This window comes from Phocoena sinus, chromosome 10, assembly GCF_008692025.1.
Source record: "Phocoena sinus isolate mPhoSin1 chromosome 10, mPhoSin1.pri, whole genome shotgun sequence".
NCBI classification, from domain to species: domain Eukaryota; kingdom Metazoa; phylum Chordata; class Mammalia; order Artiodactyla; family Phocoenidae; genus Phocoena; species Phocoena sinus.
In genome coordinates this window covers 71,998,017-72,018,530 of record NC_045772.1, presented here as the reverse complement: position 1 = coordinate 72,018,530, position 20,514 = coordinate 71,998,017, and the positions used below count along the sequence as shown (strand labels likewise).

Here is a 20,514-nt window from a genome sequence, read left to right as displayed (position 1 = left end):
CCTGTGGCACTGAACCAATTCTTTTCTTGGCAGTAAAACATTATTACAGCAACTATGCGGCATTGGATCATGTGTGCAGCTTGCCTTTCCTGGTGAAAGAAAACATGTACAGTTTCTAAGTGAATAAGAACTCTAACGTAAGAAAATAATTACAGGGCCTCTCATTTGTAGCTTTGTTTATTTGTTTCAGCACCTAATGTGGCTCCTTCAGATGTAGGAGGTGGGGGTGGAAGCAACAGAGAACTGACCATAACATGGGCGGTAAGTGCTAAGAAGTTGCATATGTTAATAGGCTGCTTTACCTACACTTAATCTCAAACCCATTTTGCTTCCTGAAATAAATTGAAATAAAAGACAATGCCCCAAACACAAACAACAATAAATTACTAAAATTATTTTTTTTTCTTAAATGCATGCCAGATTTTACCTGGCTTACTATGGCTTAGTGCAATTCTTATACCAAAACAGATTATTGATGCTAAAGTATCTGTAGGTTTAAAGATTAAACAAACATTCAACTCTCTCATTCCAGAGCTATTTTGTACTCTCTGTGGCCTGGTAACCCAATTGCAATCCACATTTGCTCTGGACTTTCAGAACTCCAACGATTCAGTTAAAAATTTTTTTGTATCAGCATCTGTTTTAAAATTGGAGCTTGCTTTCTCACTTCAGACTTACTTTCATCACCATGTGTAATCTATCATTGGTCAGTCTTAGAAGTCCCCCCAAATGACTTGTTATTGAGGTGTCCAAAACATTGTATTAAATTTTTATGACCCAAAGGGGAGTTTTTTTTCAGAGTCTATGATGTCTGGAAAACAATGCGTCTTAGCTGAATTTTTGAAGTGAGAGAGATACTGGGGGTGGGAAAGGCTTTGGTAACATAGATTTGCCTGAATTAGACATCTGGCGTTTATCTAGGTAACATGTTTTATATAGCTCTATGTATCCGTTAAATATTTTTAGTATTTAATCACTGCAGAAAGTCAAAGAACACAACTAAGGCTCCAAAGGATTCTGAGAACTACAGGAAAAATGACAGGTTTTATTCTTTACATGAGTTAAATTGATTTATATAATAAATGGATATTTAGCAGAAATTGACTTCACTCTGTGCTCTGTAGTCATATTTTATACTTGGCATTTAAATCACATTTTTAAGTAAGATTTAGAAAAAAAATGCCTTTTCTTCATTCAAATCTCAAATGATTTGTCAGTTCTAGTGTCAGTGTATCACACAAAAGTGAAGATATTGGAAAAATTTTAACATTTTCCTCCTTTCTTTAGGCTTGATTTTCTTAAACTGTGTGGATATGTGCGTCACAATAAGATGAGGAGCTTGTCAAAAAATTCAGAATTGGGAATTCCTATTTCAAAAATTTGAAATCAATTCTCTGAGACTAGGGCCTGAGAATCACTAATTTTTGAAAACTCCATAGCTAATTCTGATCTACTAAATTGCAAAAACTAAGTATAGAACTATCAATAAGAAAAAATATTTAAATTATGGTGGGAATGTTAGGCTATTCTATTAATAATGTAAAATCATATTTTGTACATCCTTGTGATCATGCTTCAGGATTTCTATATTGTGCAACCAAGAACAACTTCTTTTCCCTTTGAACTTTGTACATTTACAGACATTCCTGTTTAACCTATGGATATTCAAGCTACTGTGTTGTATTTAGTTCAAGGTTTTTCCTCAAGACACCGTAACTTTGATATTCTGGTGAAAAAAGTCAATATACAATGGGCACATTTACTTTATTGGCTAAAAAAGACTAAATGATGGATACTCAGTAGAACTTGCTTTGAGTCAGTATTTATAAATAATGGATTGTTAGGGCTGACACAGACTTCTTTATTGAGCAATTGTTATATAATAATAACTCTGAGAAAATAATGCAAAACAGAGCTCTTACTTCAGCCCTGGAGTCAGACAGGGCCCATAGCCAGCCTCCTACAGATCAGTGCAATGTTATCCCTTCCTCCTTTCGCATTCTTTTTCCTCTGACCAGTTTCTATTGTTTGGTTACAATACAGATATTCCAGAGTATTGTTAACTGTCTTACCATAGCCTTTCAACTCTAAAGAAATTCATTTACTTATCCATTGAATAAATACTACTTGAGGCTTTGCTCTAGAGTCTAGGTAAATGAAACTGACAATAACCCTGCCCTCATGAAACTTATGTTATACTAGTGGAGAGAGACAGTAAAGTAGACAATAAGTAGAATATGTAGTGTAGATCATTATTATTGTATTAAATACAATACAATGAGAGAGGGACTTTCTGACAAATGGGAAAGCATCCTTTCTGACAAATGGGAAAGCATCCTAGAAGGAAGGAACTGTAAGTAAAAAAGCCCAGAGTGGGAGCCCCCGTGGGGTGTTCCAGAAATAATGAATTTGGTTATTGAAGTCACCACATGTTGGAGCACATTTGTGCCCTGGCCTTTTCATGCAGCTCTCACTTATGAACTAAGAATGTTTTTACAGAAAGCATGCTTCCATGTGTAGCATATTTATTGTTTGCATAGGATTTTCCCCATGTTAACCGTATTGCTTAAACCTATTAAATATTTCAATTTCTATTCAGCCTTTGTCAAGAGAATACCACTACGGCAACAATTTTGGTTACATAGTGGCATTTAAGCCATTTGATGGGGAAGAATGGAAAAAAGTGACAGTTACTAACCCAGATACTGGCCGCTATGTTCATAAAGATGAGACCATGCGCCCTTCCACTGCATTTCAAGTCAAAGTCAAAGCTTTCAACAACAAAGGAGATGGACCATACAGCCTCACAGCCATCATCCACTCCGCGCAAGATGGTAGGTGAAAGACCCCACTGACCTGATGAGGGATTCTGCTTCTCCAGTAGGCATTTTGTTTGCTGTCTTTCGAGCCTACTTATTAAGATCTTTTTAAGATACCACACATTTTGTAAATGAGTTAGTAAATTTTGAGCCAAATTAAAATGTCAGTCTCTTCATTTAAATGACAGGAATGTTGCCAAAATCTCTTTCATCCTTTAGATCATGTTTATGGTAGTTAGGAAATCTCCACTAAAATCCTTGGCTTAGACCGCTGTTCCTGGACTCTTGATTATAATTTTGCAGTCAGAAATTCTCCAGACTTGATGGAATCTTAACATACACTTTTTTTGGATAAAATTTCTCCTTTTAACTCAAAATTGTATATTGTATCATTTATGTAACTTCTTTTGTCATTACAGTAGCATGATAGAATTTCATTAAAGTGAACTTAGGCATAATTCTATGAAAAAGGAGTCAGAAAGCAAGTTGAAATTTTTTTCTTGGAAAGAAAAAAAGTTATCTGAAAGGCTATTCAGGGGAAAAAAAATACAGATACTGGCTCTTTGTTTTTGTAGAAACTTTAACTGAACTGAGCATACTTCTGGAGGACTTTATATATCTCTGCTAAATTATACATATTTTTATATTAAACTTAATTACATTGATTTCTATGGTTTCCCATTTAAGCTGCTACACTTTTTTATTATTTATTTTCCTATTTAAAAAGGTACGACTTCCTTATTATACCTTTGTACTCACATGCATTATGCAAATAATTAATGGCTAGAAAGGCAAGTAGAGATTTTCGTTGCCTTCTGACCTAATACATTTGTGCTTGGACAAGTTTCCCTTTGCACATGTGTGAGAAGTAAAAATGGAAGGGTTTTAAAACTTAAAACTATGTGAAGTACTCTTCTGATCTCTTAGAGGAAAAACACTATCTATTAATTTACCCAATTTACACTAATTTTAGTCCACAATAAACATTTAGCTATCCCTTAGAATTTATGCTCTTCAGTCATAGAGTTATTAGCTTTCATATTTGTTAAAAATTTAATATCTATTCAAATCATCCCATGATCTTTACTTTCAATACAAACATGAAAGACAATCATATATATGTATATATGTTTACACACACACACAAACACGTGCATACTTTTCTAAAGTTCGCTCAATGAAATACATAGAAAGAATAACAAGTAGAAATTTCTAAGTTAATAATCAATTCAGGACTATTTAATCCTGAGTAATTAATCCCACATTTTCTACACTCATTCTGATTCGGCAGAAGTATGATAACTTGACTCAATAGTTTGAACAACTTAAGTACATCTCACAGAGAAAATGAAAGTGTAAAGCATTTTACAAGTTACCTTCTCACCCAGTATGATTTTTTTTTTTACTTGATGCTAAAGTAATCAGGCAAAAGCCATGCTTGTCATCTCTTTGGTTATGGCCATCTGTATTTAACTACATTTCTTTCCTAAATGTTTCATGAGTCTCATAAAACGTGCATGTGACAAAATTCGTTTAAGTGTTCATCTTCACTGCTACTGCTAAGAAATCAGTCACAGTGCCACACGTTTACCTTGATTTGGAAAGGTGACAGTGTTCATGTGCAGGACATTTTAGCATAAAAGAGGATTATGGTTTATTAATAAAAGACAATAAAAACTGATCACTCCTGCTTAAGATTTCCTTAGTTACTTTGTGTAATTTTTGTAAGGGATGTAAATTACTTTTTTTTTCACTGAACAGAGCCTTTTGATACATATTTGACTAGATGCCCAGTTGGACGATTAGACTTATAAAGGCTTTCCTGAGCACAAGAAGCGGTGGATGTCACAACTTGTTTCAAAGGATCTTAAAAAAAGAAAAAAAAAAAGATCTTAGCTTAAACATAAAAGAGAAAGAGGGAAGTATTGCTGTATATCTTTAGCTCATATTAAATAGGAAGTGTGAGAGAGTTGAAAATTAATTGTAATGACTAATTTTCTATAATAAATACCAAATTTCCTATCTTTGACAATATAGAGTTGATAAGCTAAACATAATAAATTTTAATTTGCATCCACAGGCTTTCATAAACAGGTTAGTTAAAAGAAATACAAAATATTAGTATGGTTCTTGCTCACAGATATCAGAGAAATCCTTATGGATTTCCATATTTTGTATAAGTGTGTGTATATATGTGTATGTATATGTATCTGTCTGTATTAACATTCATGTATATGAATATGTGTGTGTGCATGTATTACTGATGACCACGAAATAAGCATCTTATGTAAGAATGTAATGTTCTCATCAAATTTCAGCTCCCAGTGAAGCCCCAACAGCAGTAGGCGTAAAAGTCTTATCATCTTCTGAGATATCTGTTCATTGGGAGCATGTTGTAGAAAAAATAGTGGAAAGCTATCAGGTGAGTTCAATTTTTACCAAACTAAATACACTTGCTCATAATTATCAGCATACCTTTTCAAATATGTTGCATCTCTCAACGTTCTGTGTCCTTCTGATTTATGTGACAACTAACACTATATTCTCTGTGTTTAATATGTTGGATATTTATTAACTAACTTATGAGTAAAGCAGGGGTTCCAAACTGACTTATCTATAAGAGATGTAGAGTCCTGTGTGTAGGTAAACAATTGGCCAAAATAAAAACTAAGGTAATAACACTCGGGCTTAAGCACAATCTTTTGAAACAAACATTCTCATAAAATGCTGGTAAATCTCAAATTTTGGGGAAATCATTTTGGTAGTTTGGTAATTTAATTTTTTTTACCTTATTTGACTCATTAATTCCACTTCCAAAAAGCCCTCCAAAGGAAATACTTCTAAATATACTAAATATGTATCCCATTATGCTATCTATGAAGGCAGAAAATTGACAACATTCGAAATGTCTCAAAGGAAACTTCCTTCAAAATAAGTCTTAAAAGTGTAGTAGGATGAAGGATAGGGGAGGACTTGTCTTAGTCAACAGAAATAAGACCTGGGGAATTGAAGCTAGTTCTGCCTGGATCTTTAATATGAAATTTAGACTTGATTTTGTAGGAAAAGTGAAGTTGTCTCATATTTTTAAGCACAAAGAGTGAAAATTAAGAGGAACTGCATCATCCTACCTTTGCAGATGAGAAAATGGATGCCAGAGAGATTCAACAACTAGCCTTAGTTAGCACTAATATACTCAAATAAAGTGCTGCAACCTGGCTTTCTCAAGACCCTGTTTCTGAGATAGAACCACAAAAGCAGCCCCAGGTTTTAAGTTTTAAACTCACAAGCTAACAGGAAGCTTTTTTTCTTGGTATCATAGGTTATGATTTGGGTAGATGTTAAAGTGTTTTCAGATCATCTTTGCAAGTGATCAGCTGAAGTTGTCACCAAGAGAGTGGAATTATAGAAGTGGACTGTGAAGTTCCAATATTCATAACTTATTAAACTTACATTTGCATCTGGTAGAAAAGAAATAGAAATGGAAAAGAGAGAGAAATTCACTAGATGTTAGAAAGTCCTGTAATAAATAAGTCTGAGGTATCTTGGGAGAACACATCAATATTTAGAGCTTTCAAGCCATATTTTGGACTTAGGATTTCTTCTTTTTTTAAATATTATTCATTTGTAAGCAATAAAAAAGAGAAAAAAATGATTATTTAATATATAACCCATGCATTAACTCAAAGTGCTAAAGATGTATTATTACTTTGCTAAAAACATGCCACAGAAATAGATATTTTCTTTGTCTGAGAATTATATGTTGACTATTTTATAACTTCTGACATGCAGAGTAAAATGGAAATATGAGATGTGAAACAATGCACTGGCAGCAGTGAATTTAGACAATAATCAGAATATACGCTCTTGATGCGGAATAAGCTAAGTAGAAGATTCTCAATTAAATAGCAAAAGATAACCTTAACAGCTAAGATTTTCTCAAATGATCAAAAACCGTATGCCGTGAAGAAGTTTAGTTTCACAGATTTCTGACGTTTCACAACTCCATACTAGAAAATTATGAGCTCTGCTGTTGAACAGACGTGGGGTTATCTCTCAGCTCTGTCACTTAGAAACTTTGTGGAAAATTTATTCAAACTTTCTGGGCCCTAGTTTCCTCACTTTTAAAGCTGAGAGTAATCAATGCCTCATATCCCGTTGTGTGGAATAAATGAAATAACCTGTGTTTAACGCTTTCCCCTGTTTTATATCATTGGACATTTGAAGACAATGATGACGATGATGATGATGACAATGATGATAATGTTAATAATGATAATATTTGTTGAGCCCTATGATGTCAAACATTTAATTGAGCTCATCGTATTGAATCCACACAATCCCAGGAGATAAACACTATTATTTTCTCCATTTTAAAGGTGAAGAACTTGAAGTTAAAAACATTTATCTGAGTAATAGTTGGTATAAACTGACTTGAACCTAGGTCTTGCCTCTCCGGAGAAGGGTTAATTAAAAATGTTGAAAAAAAAAAAAAAAAAAAAATGTTGGAAGGGCTTCCCTGGTGGCGTAGTGGTTGAGAGTCCGCCTGCCGATGTGGGGGACACGGGTTCGTGCCCCGGTCCGGGAGGATCCCACATGCCGCGGAGCGGCTGGGCCTGTGAGCCCTGGCCGCTGAGCCTGCGTGTCCGGAGCCTGTGCTCCGCAACGGGAGAGGCCACAACAGTGAGAGGGCACGTACCGCAAAAAAAAAAAAAAAAAAAAAATTTTGGAAATAAATCATAGAATTATTGTTTCCATTTATTCTTTCTTTAAAAAGCCTTTAAGTCTTTCATACAGAGCTTTAAATATCAAAGAGACAAGCATGAAAGCTTAAAAGAGAAAATCTGTAACATTTATTCTCCTGTAAGAAAATGCCCCTTTATGGGGGAAAAGCTTGACTCACTATAATGCGGTTATTGTTACTATTTTTAGATGTGAAGGAAGAAGCCGGTGGTTTAACAAGATAGACGATCAAGAAAACTAATATCCTACTGCACTTCCCATGAAAGTGTACTATGGGTCTAAGTTATAAAGAAACAGAGAAAAAAAGCAGGGCATTAATAAAATAAGATAAATTAAAAGTTGGAAAAGCCCAAGTCCTGTGTGATTGACCCCATCTCAAGGTTAATTTCCTGACATTTCAAGTGAGAACTGCTGGCAATTGGATTTTTAAAAATCCCTTGTGGTTTTAAAGTGTATCTTGTAGAAAGTTTAAGTTTTATTCTTTCCCCCTCCTGGCCTAGTTAAAGAGCTCCCCACTTTTAATCTTAATTTCCTGCAGTGTAGGTGAACTAGAAGAATGCAAGAAGTATTTCTTATCAAAGGCTTATTAGAAATTTGGGCTCCTGCCCAGGAATCCACAAAAGACTTAGTTTACTCACCCAGCAGGTAAAGAATTCACTTAATGAAAACAAGTAAAATATTCTATCAGGAATAATAAATACAAAACCTCTTAGCAGCTGAATTGGAGATTAATGCTGATGATTGATTTCACAACTATTTTAAAAGATTAACCATCCTGAGTAGTTTACACAGATGTCTTTAAAAGTTAAATTATTATGGTGAGCATAAGCTCATATTTAGGAAGTGCTGTATTTTCTTATTTTGGAGAAGACATCTATCTTCATCTGGATCTCCCCAAAGCAAAGTCTGACACACAGGTATAGAAGAAGTTAGTGTTTTTGTTGTTGTTTGTTTTAAATATGATCCCAGGGAGCAGATATGAGGAAAAAGCAGAATGAACAGGAGAGGGTTTAGAAAAATGCTTTATCTTGTTGGCAACCACTGTGGGCACTGGTACTCCATCCCTTGTGATCTTTAAGGAGCTTCATAAATGTGGTTGAGAATTACCCCACATAGAATGAAAGGGGAAGCATTCATCCACTGCTATTCCCCACTGGTTAAGAGTGGCCCCAGGGGCATCACCTCCCCTCCCTGCATTGATTGCAGGACAAGGTTCACACTGCAGCATCGAGGATGACCCAAGACAGGGAGTGAGAAGTTAGCAGCAATAGCAGAGGAAAACTGCTAACTGGTAGTACTTATGGGAAGCTGGTTGAAGCCTACATAGAATTGTTTGGTTCCTGCACCAATGGCTAGAATAAAAAGGAACTTTGAATAGGTTCCAAGAAGTGTGAGAATACAGATTTTGAGTGATATATATTATTACTATTCCTAACCCATAGAATGTACTAATACTTGAATTAGTCTGGGATCTGGATAATATAAAGTTATTATATAATATCTTTTTTAGATATTTTTCACTTAAATAACCGTATTTAGATTTTTTTCCTAAAAACTGTATTAAATCCATAACAAAAGAATATTCAGCTGTCAGAAGATATTTTTTTCAGAAAATTCAGAATTTGAAGAAGAAAGTTTGGAAATCTGATACAAAAGTTTACTGAAGTGGAAAATAATAAAATGGAGCAAGCTTAATTTTCAAAAGTACTAAATATCTTTAAATACTTCCACAATTGTAACATCCAGGTTTTACTCTAAGCCTCTTTGGAGAAAATGAGATTAAAGAGCTGTTTTTCCTACAAATTTCTTAAATTTTCCTCGGAAGGGATATAACTATTATCTTTGTACAAAAGTGGTGTTATTGTAGTTCATAAATGTATAGAAATTATAATTATTCTTTGTTATATGATTTAGCCCTTTTTCTGAGGCTTTTCTTTTCAGCTTCCCAATACTGTTATAAAGAGTAAATTTTCTTGGGACAAAATTATACACTTAGATCATCCTAATCAAATATATTAGTAATTTTATATGAACTTAAACATTTTGATTTCTTACTTTATTTATAAGATCTATGGAGGAAAAAAAACATGTTTCCTTGGTTCACTACTATATTCCTAGCATCTAGCACATAGCTGGTACAAAGTAGATACCCAGAAAATATTTGTTCAATGAATGAATGAGTGCCATACATCAAATGCAGTCCTATGTACACAGCATTTGAAATAATGAATACCTGTCCTCAAGGAGTTTATAACCTAGCAATAGTAGAGACCAGTAATGGGGCAATTCCATAATTGTTTAATAAGCACTAAGATAAGTTAACACTAGACATGGGGTGTTGTGGAGATTTTAGGAACATGTAAATAAAGAGTTAAATTTATATAATGCCACAGTGTTAAATAGAAATAAATACACTATATGTTGCTCTAGCATGTGAAAATGAATTTATGGTCTACTGTCCATAAAGCAGGACCTGCTTCATTTATTTTTTTTTTTCCACTAGTTCATCCAAGCTGCCTTTTGGTCTCCCTAGTGATTAATTAAAAGGAGTGCATTTGTTCTGCTCCATGACTACAGGTTCAACCCTTCACTCCAAACAATTTTCTCACAGATTAATATTGGTTCTTCACCACAATGGGCAACTTACTGCAGGGATCAAACACAGTGGTCCAAATTATCTATTTGGAAATTATTTCTAAGTGCATGGCCAGTGCTTAGTTCAGATGAAAAAAAAAATAATGCTAAATTTTACATATATCCACTATTTATTTTAGAATTCTTTGAAAACATTGCAAGTTAAATCTAAAGGTATGCTTTAAATTAAGGAGAGACAGATTATTCAACCAAAATAATTTTGTATTGGATGCTTTCCTTAGTAGAGGTTTAAAATACTGTAAAAGTGTCTGTAAAAAATCTCATATTCTAAAATAAGAAAGTCAGAGATTATTTGATACACTCAATAACTCTCTCTGTTCCCTAGTTACCAGGGCATAACTAAGGCACTGCTTAAATTTATTGTGAATTTCAATGGAGACTGTGTAATATAGATCCCTGACAAAATCAGATGAGTAAAATAATTGGCCATTTAAGATATAGGTGCAAAGAGTAAATTAAAGAAAATTTTGTTCTTTCCTTTTGTATTGCCAAAATGCCTCATGGAATTTTGGGTAAACTGTCAAAAAACTTTGTCACTTTAAGTCCTCATTTTAATACTTAGTGTCTTTTAGAAATGGTCTAGTTAAAAATCTCCTCTTTAAACGGGATAGAAAAGTTGTTATAATGAATGAATAAAATTTTAAAATGTGCTCTCAAGTATCCACATAAAAATGTCTGAACCTCGGGGACATCAGTTTTGATTGCTATAAAACAGGCTAAATACTACCATTATTGGTTTGTTGAGAAAATAATACACATGGATGATCCTACTTTAGTACCTGGTATTTCACTAGAATATAAATGTTCATTTTATTTCTCTTCAGTCAAGCAGTGGAAGAGGCCTTACATGTCACACAGTTCAAATTTCCACTAAAATATAGGCCGTCTTCCTCCTTCTCAGATGAATGTAGGCACTGCCTGGATGCTTCCAACACCAGGAAACTCATGCCTTCACAAGGAGGGTCCCATCCTCATAAAGTCTTTTCTCTGCCAACTGAGATCTGCCTTTGGAGCCACTTGTAATATTCCGCTTCCTCGGTTCTGAAGCCAGCCTTCTGGTCAGAGGACAGAAAAGCCAAAGAGATTTCATCAAAACTATTAGGAAATATATTATTGGCATCAGAAAAAATGAGCCCTAGTATACAAAATAAAAATATCACAAAGGAAACCAATAAGCAAGTAGTAACTAGCCTTTGTTCTGAAATGTGCTCATTCTTCATATAAACCTCACTTTGTTACAAAGGGAATTTGAGCCATCCAGTTCCATTTTATAATGTTTTTTTATGTGTTTATGTAAATAAACATTTCAGGATTATATAAATATTAGATATTATCTTCTAGTATGTTGGTTAATTGTGAAATTAAAATCTCATTATTTTATAGACAGGGCATCTAAAATATAAAATTGCAGTATACTTATAAACAATCCTCTCCTTTTTATTTATAACTGAGATGTAATTATAGATTTTTAACCAATAAAACAGCCTTATTGGAAGAATGAATATTATAATTCATAGCTTTTACTTAAACTTTAAGAGACAAGGAAGGCTGTCATTGATATGCTGGTTGGTAAAAGTAATCATTTCTAATCACAACATGAATGAAATTTTTTAAAACTTATTTTAAAGATAACTTCTACAGCTAATCAAGTTATTAGGTATAATATTTCTTTGATATCTGGCCTGTATATAAGTTCAAAGGAAATAATTTTATATACATACTTCTGAAATAAGCTGGCAGAAAGTAATTAAGCTAGCATGTTTAGGCCTCATGACTATTTTTGTTTATCAATGGCTCTTAACAAATTTGCAATTATGTAAACACAAATAAAGCTGGAAATAAATTATATAAATTATTGTGGCAAATACTTCCAAACAGAAACCAGTTTTATAGTTTGAGAGCAAACCTTATGCACATTTGTTTGGCTTTTTCTCTTTTTTCGTCTGTGTGTGACTATTTCAGGCAATGAGGTGAGCCTTTAATTTGCTTTTGACACTTCTAATCAGATATGCATTGTGTGCCTTGCCATTTTCTAAGACTGATAGAAACGTAAGTAACATTAAGTAACATTTGAGAATATGATGCTCAGCCAACATCAAGTGTCAGAACAACTTGAAAAGAATTTTTTGCAACTGAAGCGTCTGAATCATGAAAAAATATTACTCAACTTGTATGTTTGCAGATTCGGTACTGGGCTGTCCATGATAAAGAAGCAGCTGCACACAGAGTGCAAGTCACTAGCCAAGAATACTCTGCCAGGCTGGAGAACCTTCTGCCTGACACCCAGTACTTTATGGAAGTCAGAGCCTGCAATAGCGCAGGGTGTGGACCTCCCAGTGATATGATTGAGACCTTCACCAAGAAAGCACGTGAGTCTCAATATTTGCATTTTATACTTGTCAAAAACTCCCAATTGGTTCAGTGATGATGCAGGTATATTTGAGAGAAAATTACTACCCAGCAGTCTGAGCACTTTTGGTTTTCAATTTTAACCTTTAAAAATCACACAAGATTTAAAAAAACAAAAACAAAAACAAACAAAAGCATTGATAGTTATTGTAGATGATGAAAAAATGTGGAGAATACCTTCACACATTTAATGCTCCATTACAGAACCTCCCTTTGTAAAGACTGCCCACAAAATTTTGTATCATTAGACAATTAATTTGTTATTGTTTTAAACTTGGTTTTATAGGAATGCATCAACAACATGAGAAAATAAAAATTCTATAATTTTTCTATGCCTTGATTTATAAACCTTCATCACTGCACAATGAAATACAAGTTAAATGTTGTAGCATTATGTTCACTCTCTTATTACTGTATGTTCTCATTGTTAATATAACAAGACCACCTGCCCTGCTCACATTTTTTGGTCATACCCATCTTCCTGACTTCACTATGATAGCTCTTTTTTGAACCCAAGTTGAACAGATGGAAGAGGAGAACTTATATTCAGAATTTAGGGAAACTTCACAAGAATTTGAAGACATGATTACCATCAGAGTTTGAAAATTTATGAAATTCACTTGGGGGAAAAGAAAGTTCTAATGAAATAATAAAACATGGTGGTAAGATCCAGGCTTTGGTATCAGACAGGGGTTTCTAATCTGTCTCTATCACTTACTCAATGTGTGACAGTAGACACATTACATCAAATCTTTAAACCTCAGCTTTCTAATTTGTAAAAAGAGCATTCATCATTTGTTCTTTGTTCAATTTATTCATTCATCAAAAATATGCTACATGCCCAGAACAGGTCTAAGTGTTGACGATACAGAAAGGATGAAGCAAGACCCAGATCCTCTTCTCAAAGGGTTTAACAAACTAATGGAAAGAGAGGAAGAGAGAGAGATGGAGAGAAATATGACAAATAAATAAGTATAACATCAGATGACAGAACAATAAAGTGAATAAACAGATAATATGGGAGGAGGAGACCAAGATGGCAGAGTAGAGGACCTGAGCTTACCTCCCCCCGTGAACACATTAAAAATACATCTAGACATGGAGCAATTCTCACTGAAAACAAACTGAAGATTGGCAGAAATACTCTTCTACAACCAAGGCTATAAAGTAATATCCACATGGAGTCAAGTAGGAAGGGAGAAGAAGTAATCAGGTTGGGACTCATGACCCCAGTACGGGACATAAAAGAAGAGGGGGATATCACAGACTCAGAGATCTCCTGGGGAATGAGGGGTTTGAGCCACATATCAGACACCCCAATCCTGGGGTCCAACACCAGGAAGATGAGTCCCCAAAGCAGATTAAACCACCAGTGGGACTTACAAGAGGGCTGTAGAAAACAAGACTCCACTCACGAAGAGTGTGCATACACAGTTGCTTACTCCTGGGAACACGACAGAGGAATCAGATTGAAAATCCTCTGATGGCTTTTCTTGGGCTTTCCCAGAATGTGTTCCAACCTGCACCAGTTGCCTTCTTCAGAAAAGTTCCCAGATAGGACAAAGTCTACATTGCCAAGGAGAGTGTGCAGTTGTGGGGGAAGGAACTGGAAAAGAACCAGCACTGCATCTGAATGGGGCAATGGCAGCCATTACTTGTGTTCACAGAGGCTCCGAATTGGGAGCTGTCTCAAGCTCTGACTGGCTTGCCAGGACTGTCTTATCACATGCTCTGGCCTACACTGGGCACCCACTCTAGCCCCCTTGCTTTAGCACTGCTCCCCTCTGAGGCAATGATTCTGTTGCTGTGGGGAGGGAGAGGACACATTTAGAGGGAATGGAACCAGCTTAGACCTGACCCTCAGGGCTTCTGCTCCAGCACCTTGGGACTCAAAACTGCCCCCAGTAGGGTGGTGATGGCCACTGAGCATAGGAGAAGCTCCAGTACACACCTGGCTCTGGATCTAGTCCTTCTGTCTCCAATCCCACATTCCAGCAGAATGATAGTTACCAGCACACCATAAGAGGAGATGTGACCCATGCTCACTTCAGATCCAGTTCTCCCACCAAAGACACTGGACACACAGAGATTGATAGGGGCACTACAACACAAAAACACTCCTTCAAGAACTGAATAGTTAAATGTTTCACCTAATTTCAAAGAGACTGAGAAAGTTAAATATGAAGACAGAGAAATTAGTTTCAAGCAAAAGAAAAAGAAAAGAACCTCTGTAAAAAAAAACAACTAATGAAGCAGAGATAAAGAGTTTAAAGCATTAGTAATAAGAATGCTAACTGAACTTGGGAAAAGAATAGATGAAGACAGTGAAGATCTTAACTAAGAATTAGAAAATGTAAAAAAGAACAAGTCACAACTGAAGAATGCAATAACCGGAATGAAAAACACTAGATGGAATTAACAGCTGACTACATGATGCAGAAGAACACATAAGCAATCTGGACGATAGAATAATGGAAATAATCCAATCAGAACAGCAAAAGAAAAACAGATTTTAAAAAATTGAGAACAGTTTAAGAGACCTCTGTGACAATATCAAGCATACTAACATTTTTTTTTAATTTATTTATTTTTGACTGTGTTGGGTCTTTGTTTCTGTGAGAGGGCTTTCTCTAGTTGCGGCGTGCGGGGACCACTCTTCGTCTCGGTGCACGGGCCTCTCACTGTTGCGGCCTCTCTTGTTGCAGAGCACAAGCTCCAGACGTGCAGGTTCAGAAGTTGTGGCTCACAGGCCTAGTTGCTGCGCGGCATGTGGGATCTTCCCAGACCAGGGCTCGAACCCATGTCCCCTGCATTGGCAGGCAGATTCTCAACCACTGCGCCAACAGGGAAGCCCCCTTACTAACATTTTTATTATGCGGGTCCCAGAAGAAGAAGAGAGAAGGGGTCAAAAGTGTGTTTGATGAAATTATGGCTGAAAAGTTTCCAAACCTGAGGAAGGAAACAGATATCCAGATACAGGAAGCACAGAGGATCTCAAACTAGATGAACCCAAAGAGACCCAAGACATATCATAAAGAAATGGCAAAAGTTAAAGATAAGGAGAGAATTCTAAAGGCAGCAAGAGAAAAACAAAGAATCACTTACAAGGGAACCCCCATAAGGCTATTAGCTGATATTTCTACAGAAGCTTTGCAGGCCAGAAGGGAGTGGCAATAATATATTTAAAGTGCTGAAAGGGAAAAACCTACAAACTAGGGTACTCTACTCAGCAAGGTTATCATTCAGAATTGAAGGAGAGATAGGAGAAGCAAAAACTAAAAGAGTTTATCAATACAAAGCCAACCTTACAAGAAATTTTAGAGGGTCTTCTCTAAGTGGAAAAGAAAAGGCTACAACAAGTAGTAAGAGTTGATATGAAATAAAAAACCCTATTAGTAAGAGCAAATATATAGTAAAGGCTGTGGATCACCACTTAAATAAGCAACTATGAAGATTAAAAAATGAAAATTATAAAATCAACTATAACCACAATAGACTGTTAAAGGATAAACATGAAGAAGCAAAATATGACATCAAAACAGAAAATGTGTGGATGGGAGTTTAAAAAGTAGATCTTTTAGAATGTGTTTGAATTTAAATGATTATCAGTTTAAAACAAGTAGTTATAGTTGTAGGTCAACATTTATGGACTCCATGGTAACTACAATTCAAAACCCACAATTATAGATACACAAAAACTGGAGAGAAAGGAACACGAGCATGCCAATAGAGAAAATCAAACCACAAGGGAAGAAACTAAAAGACAACTACAAAACGACCAGAAAACAAGTAACAGGATGGCAATACGTATATATCTATCGATAATCACTTCAAATGTCAATACACTAAATGCTCCAATTAAAAGACACAGAGTGGTTGATTAAATAGGGGAAAAGTCCCATCTATCTGTTACTTACAAGAAACTCACTTCAGAGCTAAAGACACACAGAGACTGAAAGTGAGGAGGTGGAAAGAGATTCATGCAAATGGAAACTAAAAGAAAGCTGAGGTAGCAATACTCATAACAGATACAGTCTATAACAAAAGATAGAGAAGTGCATACTATAATAAAATGGTAAAGGAAGTGATACAAGAAGAGGGTATAGCATTTGTTATCATGTATGCACCTAAACATATAAATCAAATATTAACAGACAAAAAGGGAGAAATTGACACTAATACAATAACAGTAGGGAACTTTAACATCCCACTTACATCAATGGGTAGATTATCCAGACAGATTATCAATAAAGAAACAGTGGCCTTCATCATCAAAAAACCTACAAACAATAAATGCTGGAGAGGGTGTGGAGAAAAGGGAACCTTCTTGCACTGTTGGTGGGAATGTAAATTGATACAGCCACTATGGAGAAGAGTATGGAGGTTCCTTAAAAATCTAAAAATAGAGCTACCATATGACCTAGAAATCCCAGTACTGGGCATATACCCTGAGAAAACCATAATTCAAAAAGACACATGCACCCCAGTGTTCATTGCAGCACTATTTACAATAGCCAGAACATGGAAGCAACCTAAGTGTCCATCAACAGATGAATGGATAAAGAAGATGTGGCACATATATACAATGGAATATTACTCAGCCATGAAAAGAAACGGAATTGAGTTATTTGTAGTGAGGTGGATGGACCTAGAGTCTGTCATACAGAGTGAAGTAAGTCAGAAAGAGAAAAACAGGACTTCCCTGGTGGCACAGTGGTTGAGAGTCCACCTGCCGATGCAGGGGACACAGGTTCGTGACCTGGTCTGGGAAGAGCCCACATGCCGTGGAGCGGCTGGGCCCATGAGCTGAGGCTGCTAAGCCTGCGTGTCTGGAGCCTGCGCTCCGCAGCGGGAAATGCCACAGAAGTGAGAGGCCCACATACCACAAAAAAATAAAAAAAGAAAGAGATAAACAAATAGCGTATGCTAACACATATATATGGAATCTAAAAAAAAAAGAAAAAGATTCTGAAGAACCTAGGGGAAGGACAGGAATAAGGACTCAGACATAGAGAATGGACTTGAGGACACAGGGAGGGGCAAGCATAAGCTGGGACGAAGTGCGAGAGTGGCATTGACATATATACACTACCAAATGTAAAATAGATGGCTAATGGGAAGCAGCTGCATAACACAGGGAGATCAGCTCGGTGCTTTGTGACCACCTAGAGGGGTGGAGTATGGAGGGTGGGAGGGAGACACAAGAGGGAGTGGATATGGGGATATATGTGTATATATATAGCTAATTCACTTTGTTATACAGCAGAAACTAATACAACATTGTAAAGCAATTATACTCCAATAACAATGTTAAAAAAAAAAGATTAAAAAAAAAAGAAACAGTGGCCTTAAATGACACATTAGACCAGTCGCACTTAATAGATATCTATAGAACATTCCACCCAAAAACAGCAGAGTACACATTTCTTTCAAGTTCAAATGGCATGCTTCCCAGGATAGATCACACGCTAGGCCAAAAAACAAATCTCAAAAAACTTAAGAGGATAAAAATTATATCAATCATCTTTTATAGTGAAAATGGTATGAAACTAGAAATCAATTGCAGGAAGAAAAATGGGAAAAACATAAACCTAGGGAACTAAAAATCATGCTACTAAAAAACCAATGGGTCAATGAAGGAAATCAAAGAGAAATTCAGAAAATACCTAGAGACAAATGAAAATAAAAACACAGCTTTTCAAAATCTATGGGACACAGCAAAAGTAGTTCTAAGAGAGAAGTTTATAGCCATACAGGCCTACGTGAAGAAAGAAGAAATATCTGAATAAACAACCTAAACTACCATCTAAAGGAATTAGAAAAAGAGGAAACAGAGTCTAAAATCAACAGAAATAAGGAAATAATAAAGATAAGAGAGGAAATAAATAAAATTCAGACCAAAATAAATCAATAGAGAAGATTTAATGCAATTCGTATCAAAATACCCATGACATTTTCACACAACTAGAAGAAATTATTCTAAAATTTTATGGAACCACAAATACCCTGAATGGCCAAAATAATTTTGAGAATGAAGAACCAGAGCTGGAGGTATCATGCTTGCTGACTTCAGACTATACTACAAAGCTACAATAATCAAAACAGTATGGTAGTGGCACAATACAGACACATAGGTCAATAGAACAGAATAGAGAGCCCAGAAATAAACTCATGTTCTTATAGTCAATTAATATATGATAAAGGAAACAAGAGTATACAAAGAGGAGGGGCTTCCCTGGTGGCGCAGTGGTTGAGAGTCCGCCTGCCAATGCAGGGGACACGGGTTCGTGCCCTGGTCCGGGAAGATCCCACATGTCACAGAGTGGCTGGGCCTGAGAGCCATGGCCGCTGAGCCTGCGTGTCCAGAGCCTGTGCTCCGCAACAGGAGAGGCCACAACAGTGAGAGGCCCGCGTACCGCAAAAAAAAAAAAAAAAAAAAAAGAGTATACAAAGGGGAAAAGACAGTCTCTTCAATAGGTGGTACTGGGAAAACTGGATAGATACATGCAAAAGAATGAAATTAGAAGATTTCTTAATACCATATGCAAAAATAAGCTCAAGATGGATTAAAGAGCTAAATGTAAGACCAGAAACCATAAAATTCCTATAAGAAAAGATAGGCTGAATACTATTTGACATTTTTTGGGGTCTGTTTCCTCAGGCAAAGGAAACAAAAGCAAAAATAAACAAATGGAACCAAATTAAACCTAAAAGCTTTTGCACAGCAAAGGAAATCATTGAAAAAATGAAAAGGTAACCTACTGAGTGGGAGAAAATATGTGCATATTATATGACAGATAAACAATATCAAAAATATGTAAACAGTTCATTTAACTCAACATCAAAGCAACAAACAACCCATTAAAAAAATGGGCAGAAGATCTGAATAGGCATTTTTCCAAAAAGACATACAGATGGCCAATAGGCACATGAAAAGATGCTCAACATCACTGATCACTGACAAAGTCAAATCAAAACCAAAATGAGATATCACCCCACAGTTGTCAGAATGACTGTCATCAAAAATACTGCAAATATCAAATGTTGGCAAGGATGTGAAGAAAAGGGAACCCTAGTATGTCATTGGTTGGAATGTAAATTGATGCAGCCACTAATGTAAGTGATATGAAGGTCCTCAAAAAACTTAAATCCAGCAATTTCACTCCTAGATATATATCTGAAGAAAATAAAAACACTAATTTGGAAAGATGCATGCACTCCAGCCTTCATAGCATTATTTATAACAGCCAAGATATGGAAGCAACCTAAATGTCCATCAATAGATGAAGGGACAAAGTAGTTGTGGTATATATATACAATGGAGTATTACTCAGCCATTAAAGAAGGAATGAAATTTTGCCATTTGCAACAATGTGGATGGACCCGGAGGGTATTGTGCTTAGTGAAGTAAGTCAGACAAAGTCAAATACTTAATGTTACCACTTATATGTGGAATAAAATATAAAACAGATGAATGAACATAACAATATAGAAGCAGACTCACAGATATAGAGAACAAACCAGTGGTTGCCAGTGCAGAGAGGGAAAGGGGGTGGAGTAAAATAGGGGTAGGATTAAGAGGTACAGACTGCTATATATAAAATAAATAAACTACAAGGCTATATTGTACAGCATAGGGAATATAGCCAATATTTTGTAACTTCTAAAGTGGTAGAATCAATAAAAATATTGAATCACTGTTGTACACCTGAAAGTAATATAATATAGTAAATCAACTACACTTCAATTAGAATTAAGTAATAAATAAAATACAATAAATAAACAGATAATACAATTTAAAACTGCCTGGGTGGGAGCCAAATTCGAATCTGATGGTTGGGAATATCCTCTTAGAGAAGATGCCATTTGACCTAGGATATGAGTAATGAGA

At 35.6% G+C, this 20,514-nt stretch overlaps 1 protein-coding gene across 3 annotated transcripts in view; it reads left to right on the top strand.

Annotated features, from left to right (window-relative positions):
- The window catches only part of CNTN1 (contactin 1), a 374,843-nt gene that overhangs the window by 306,814 nt on the left and 47,515 nt on the right, over positions 1-20,514 (top strand). For all 3 annotated transcript variants that reach the window (XM_032645482.1, XM_032645483.1, XM_032645481.1), the window contains 4 exons: positions 191-261; positions 2,600-2,834; positions 5,138-5,241; positions 12,397-12,583. In XM_032645482.1, the coding sequence (XP_032501373.1) occupies positions 191-261; positions 2,600-2,834; positions 5,138-5,241; positions 12,397-12,583 (597 nt within the window). The remainder of the gene's footprint in view (positions 1-190; positions 262-2,599; positions 2,835-5,137; positions 5,242-12,396; positions 12,584-20,514) is intronic.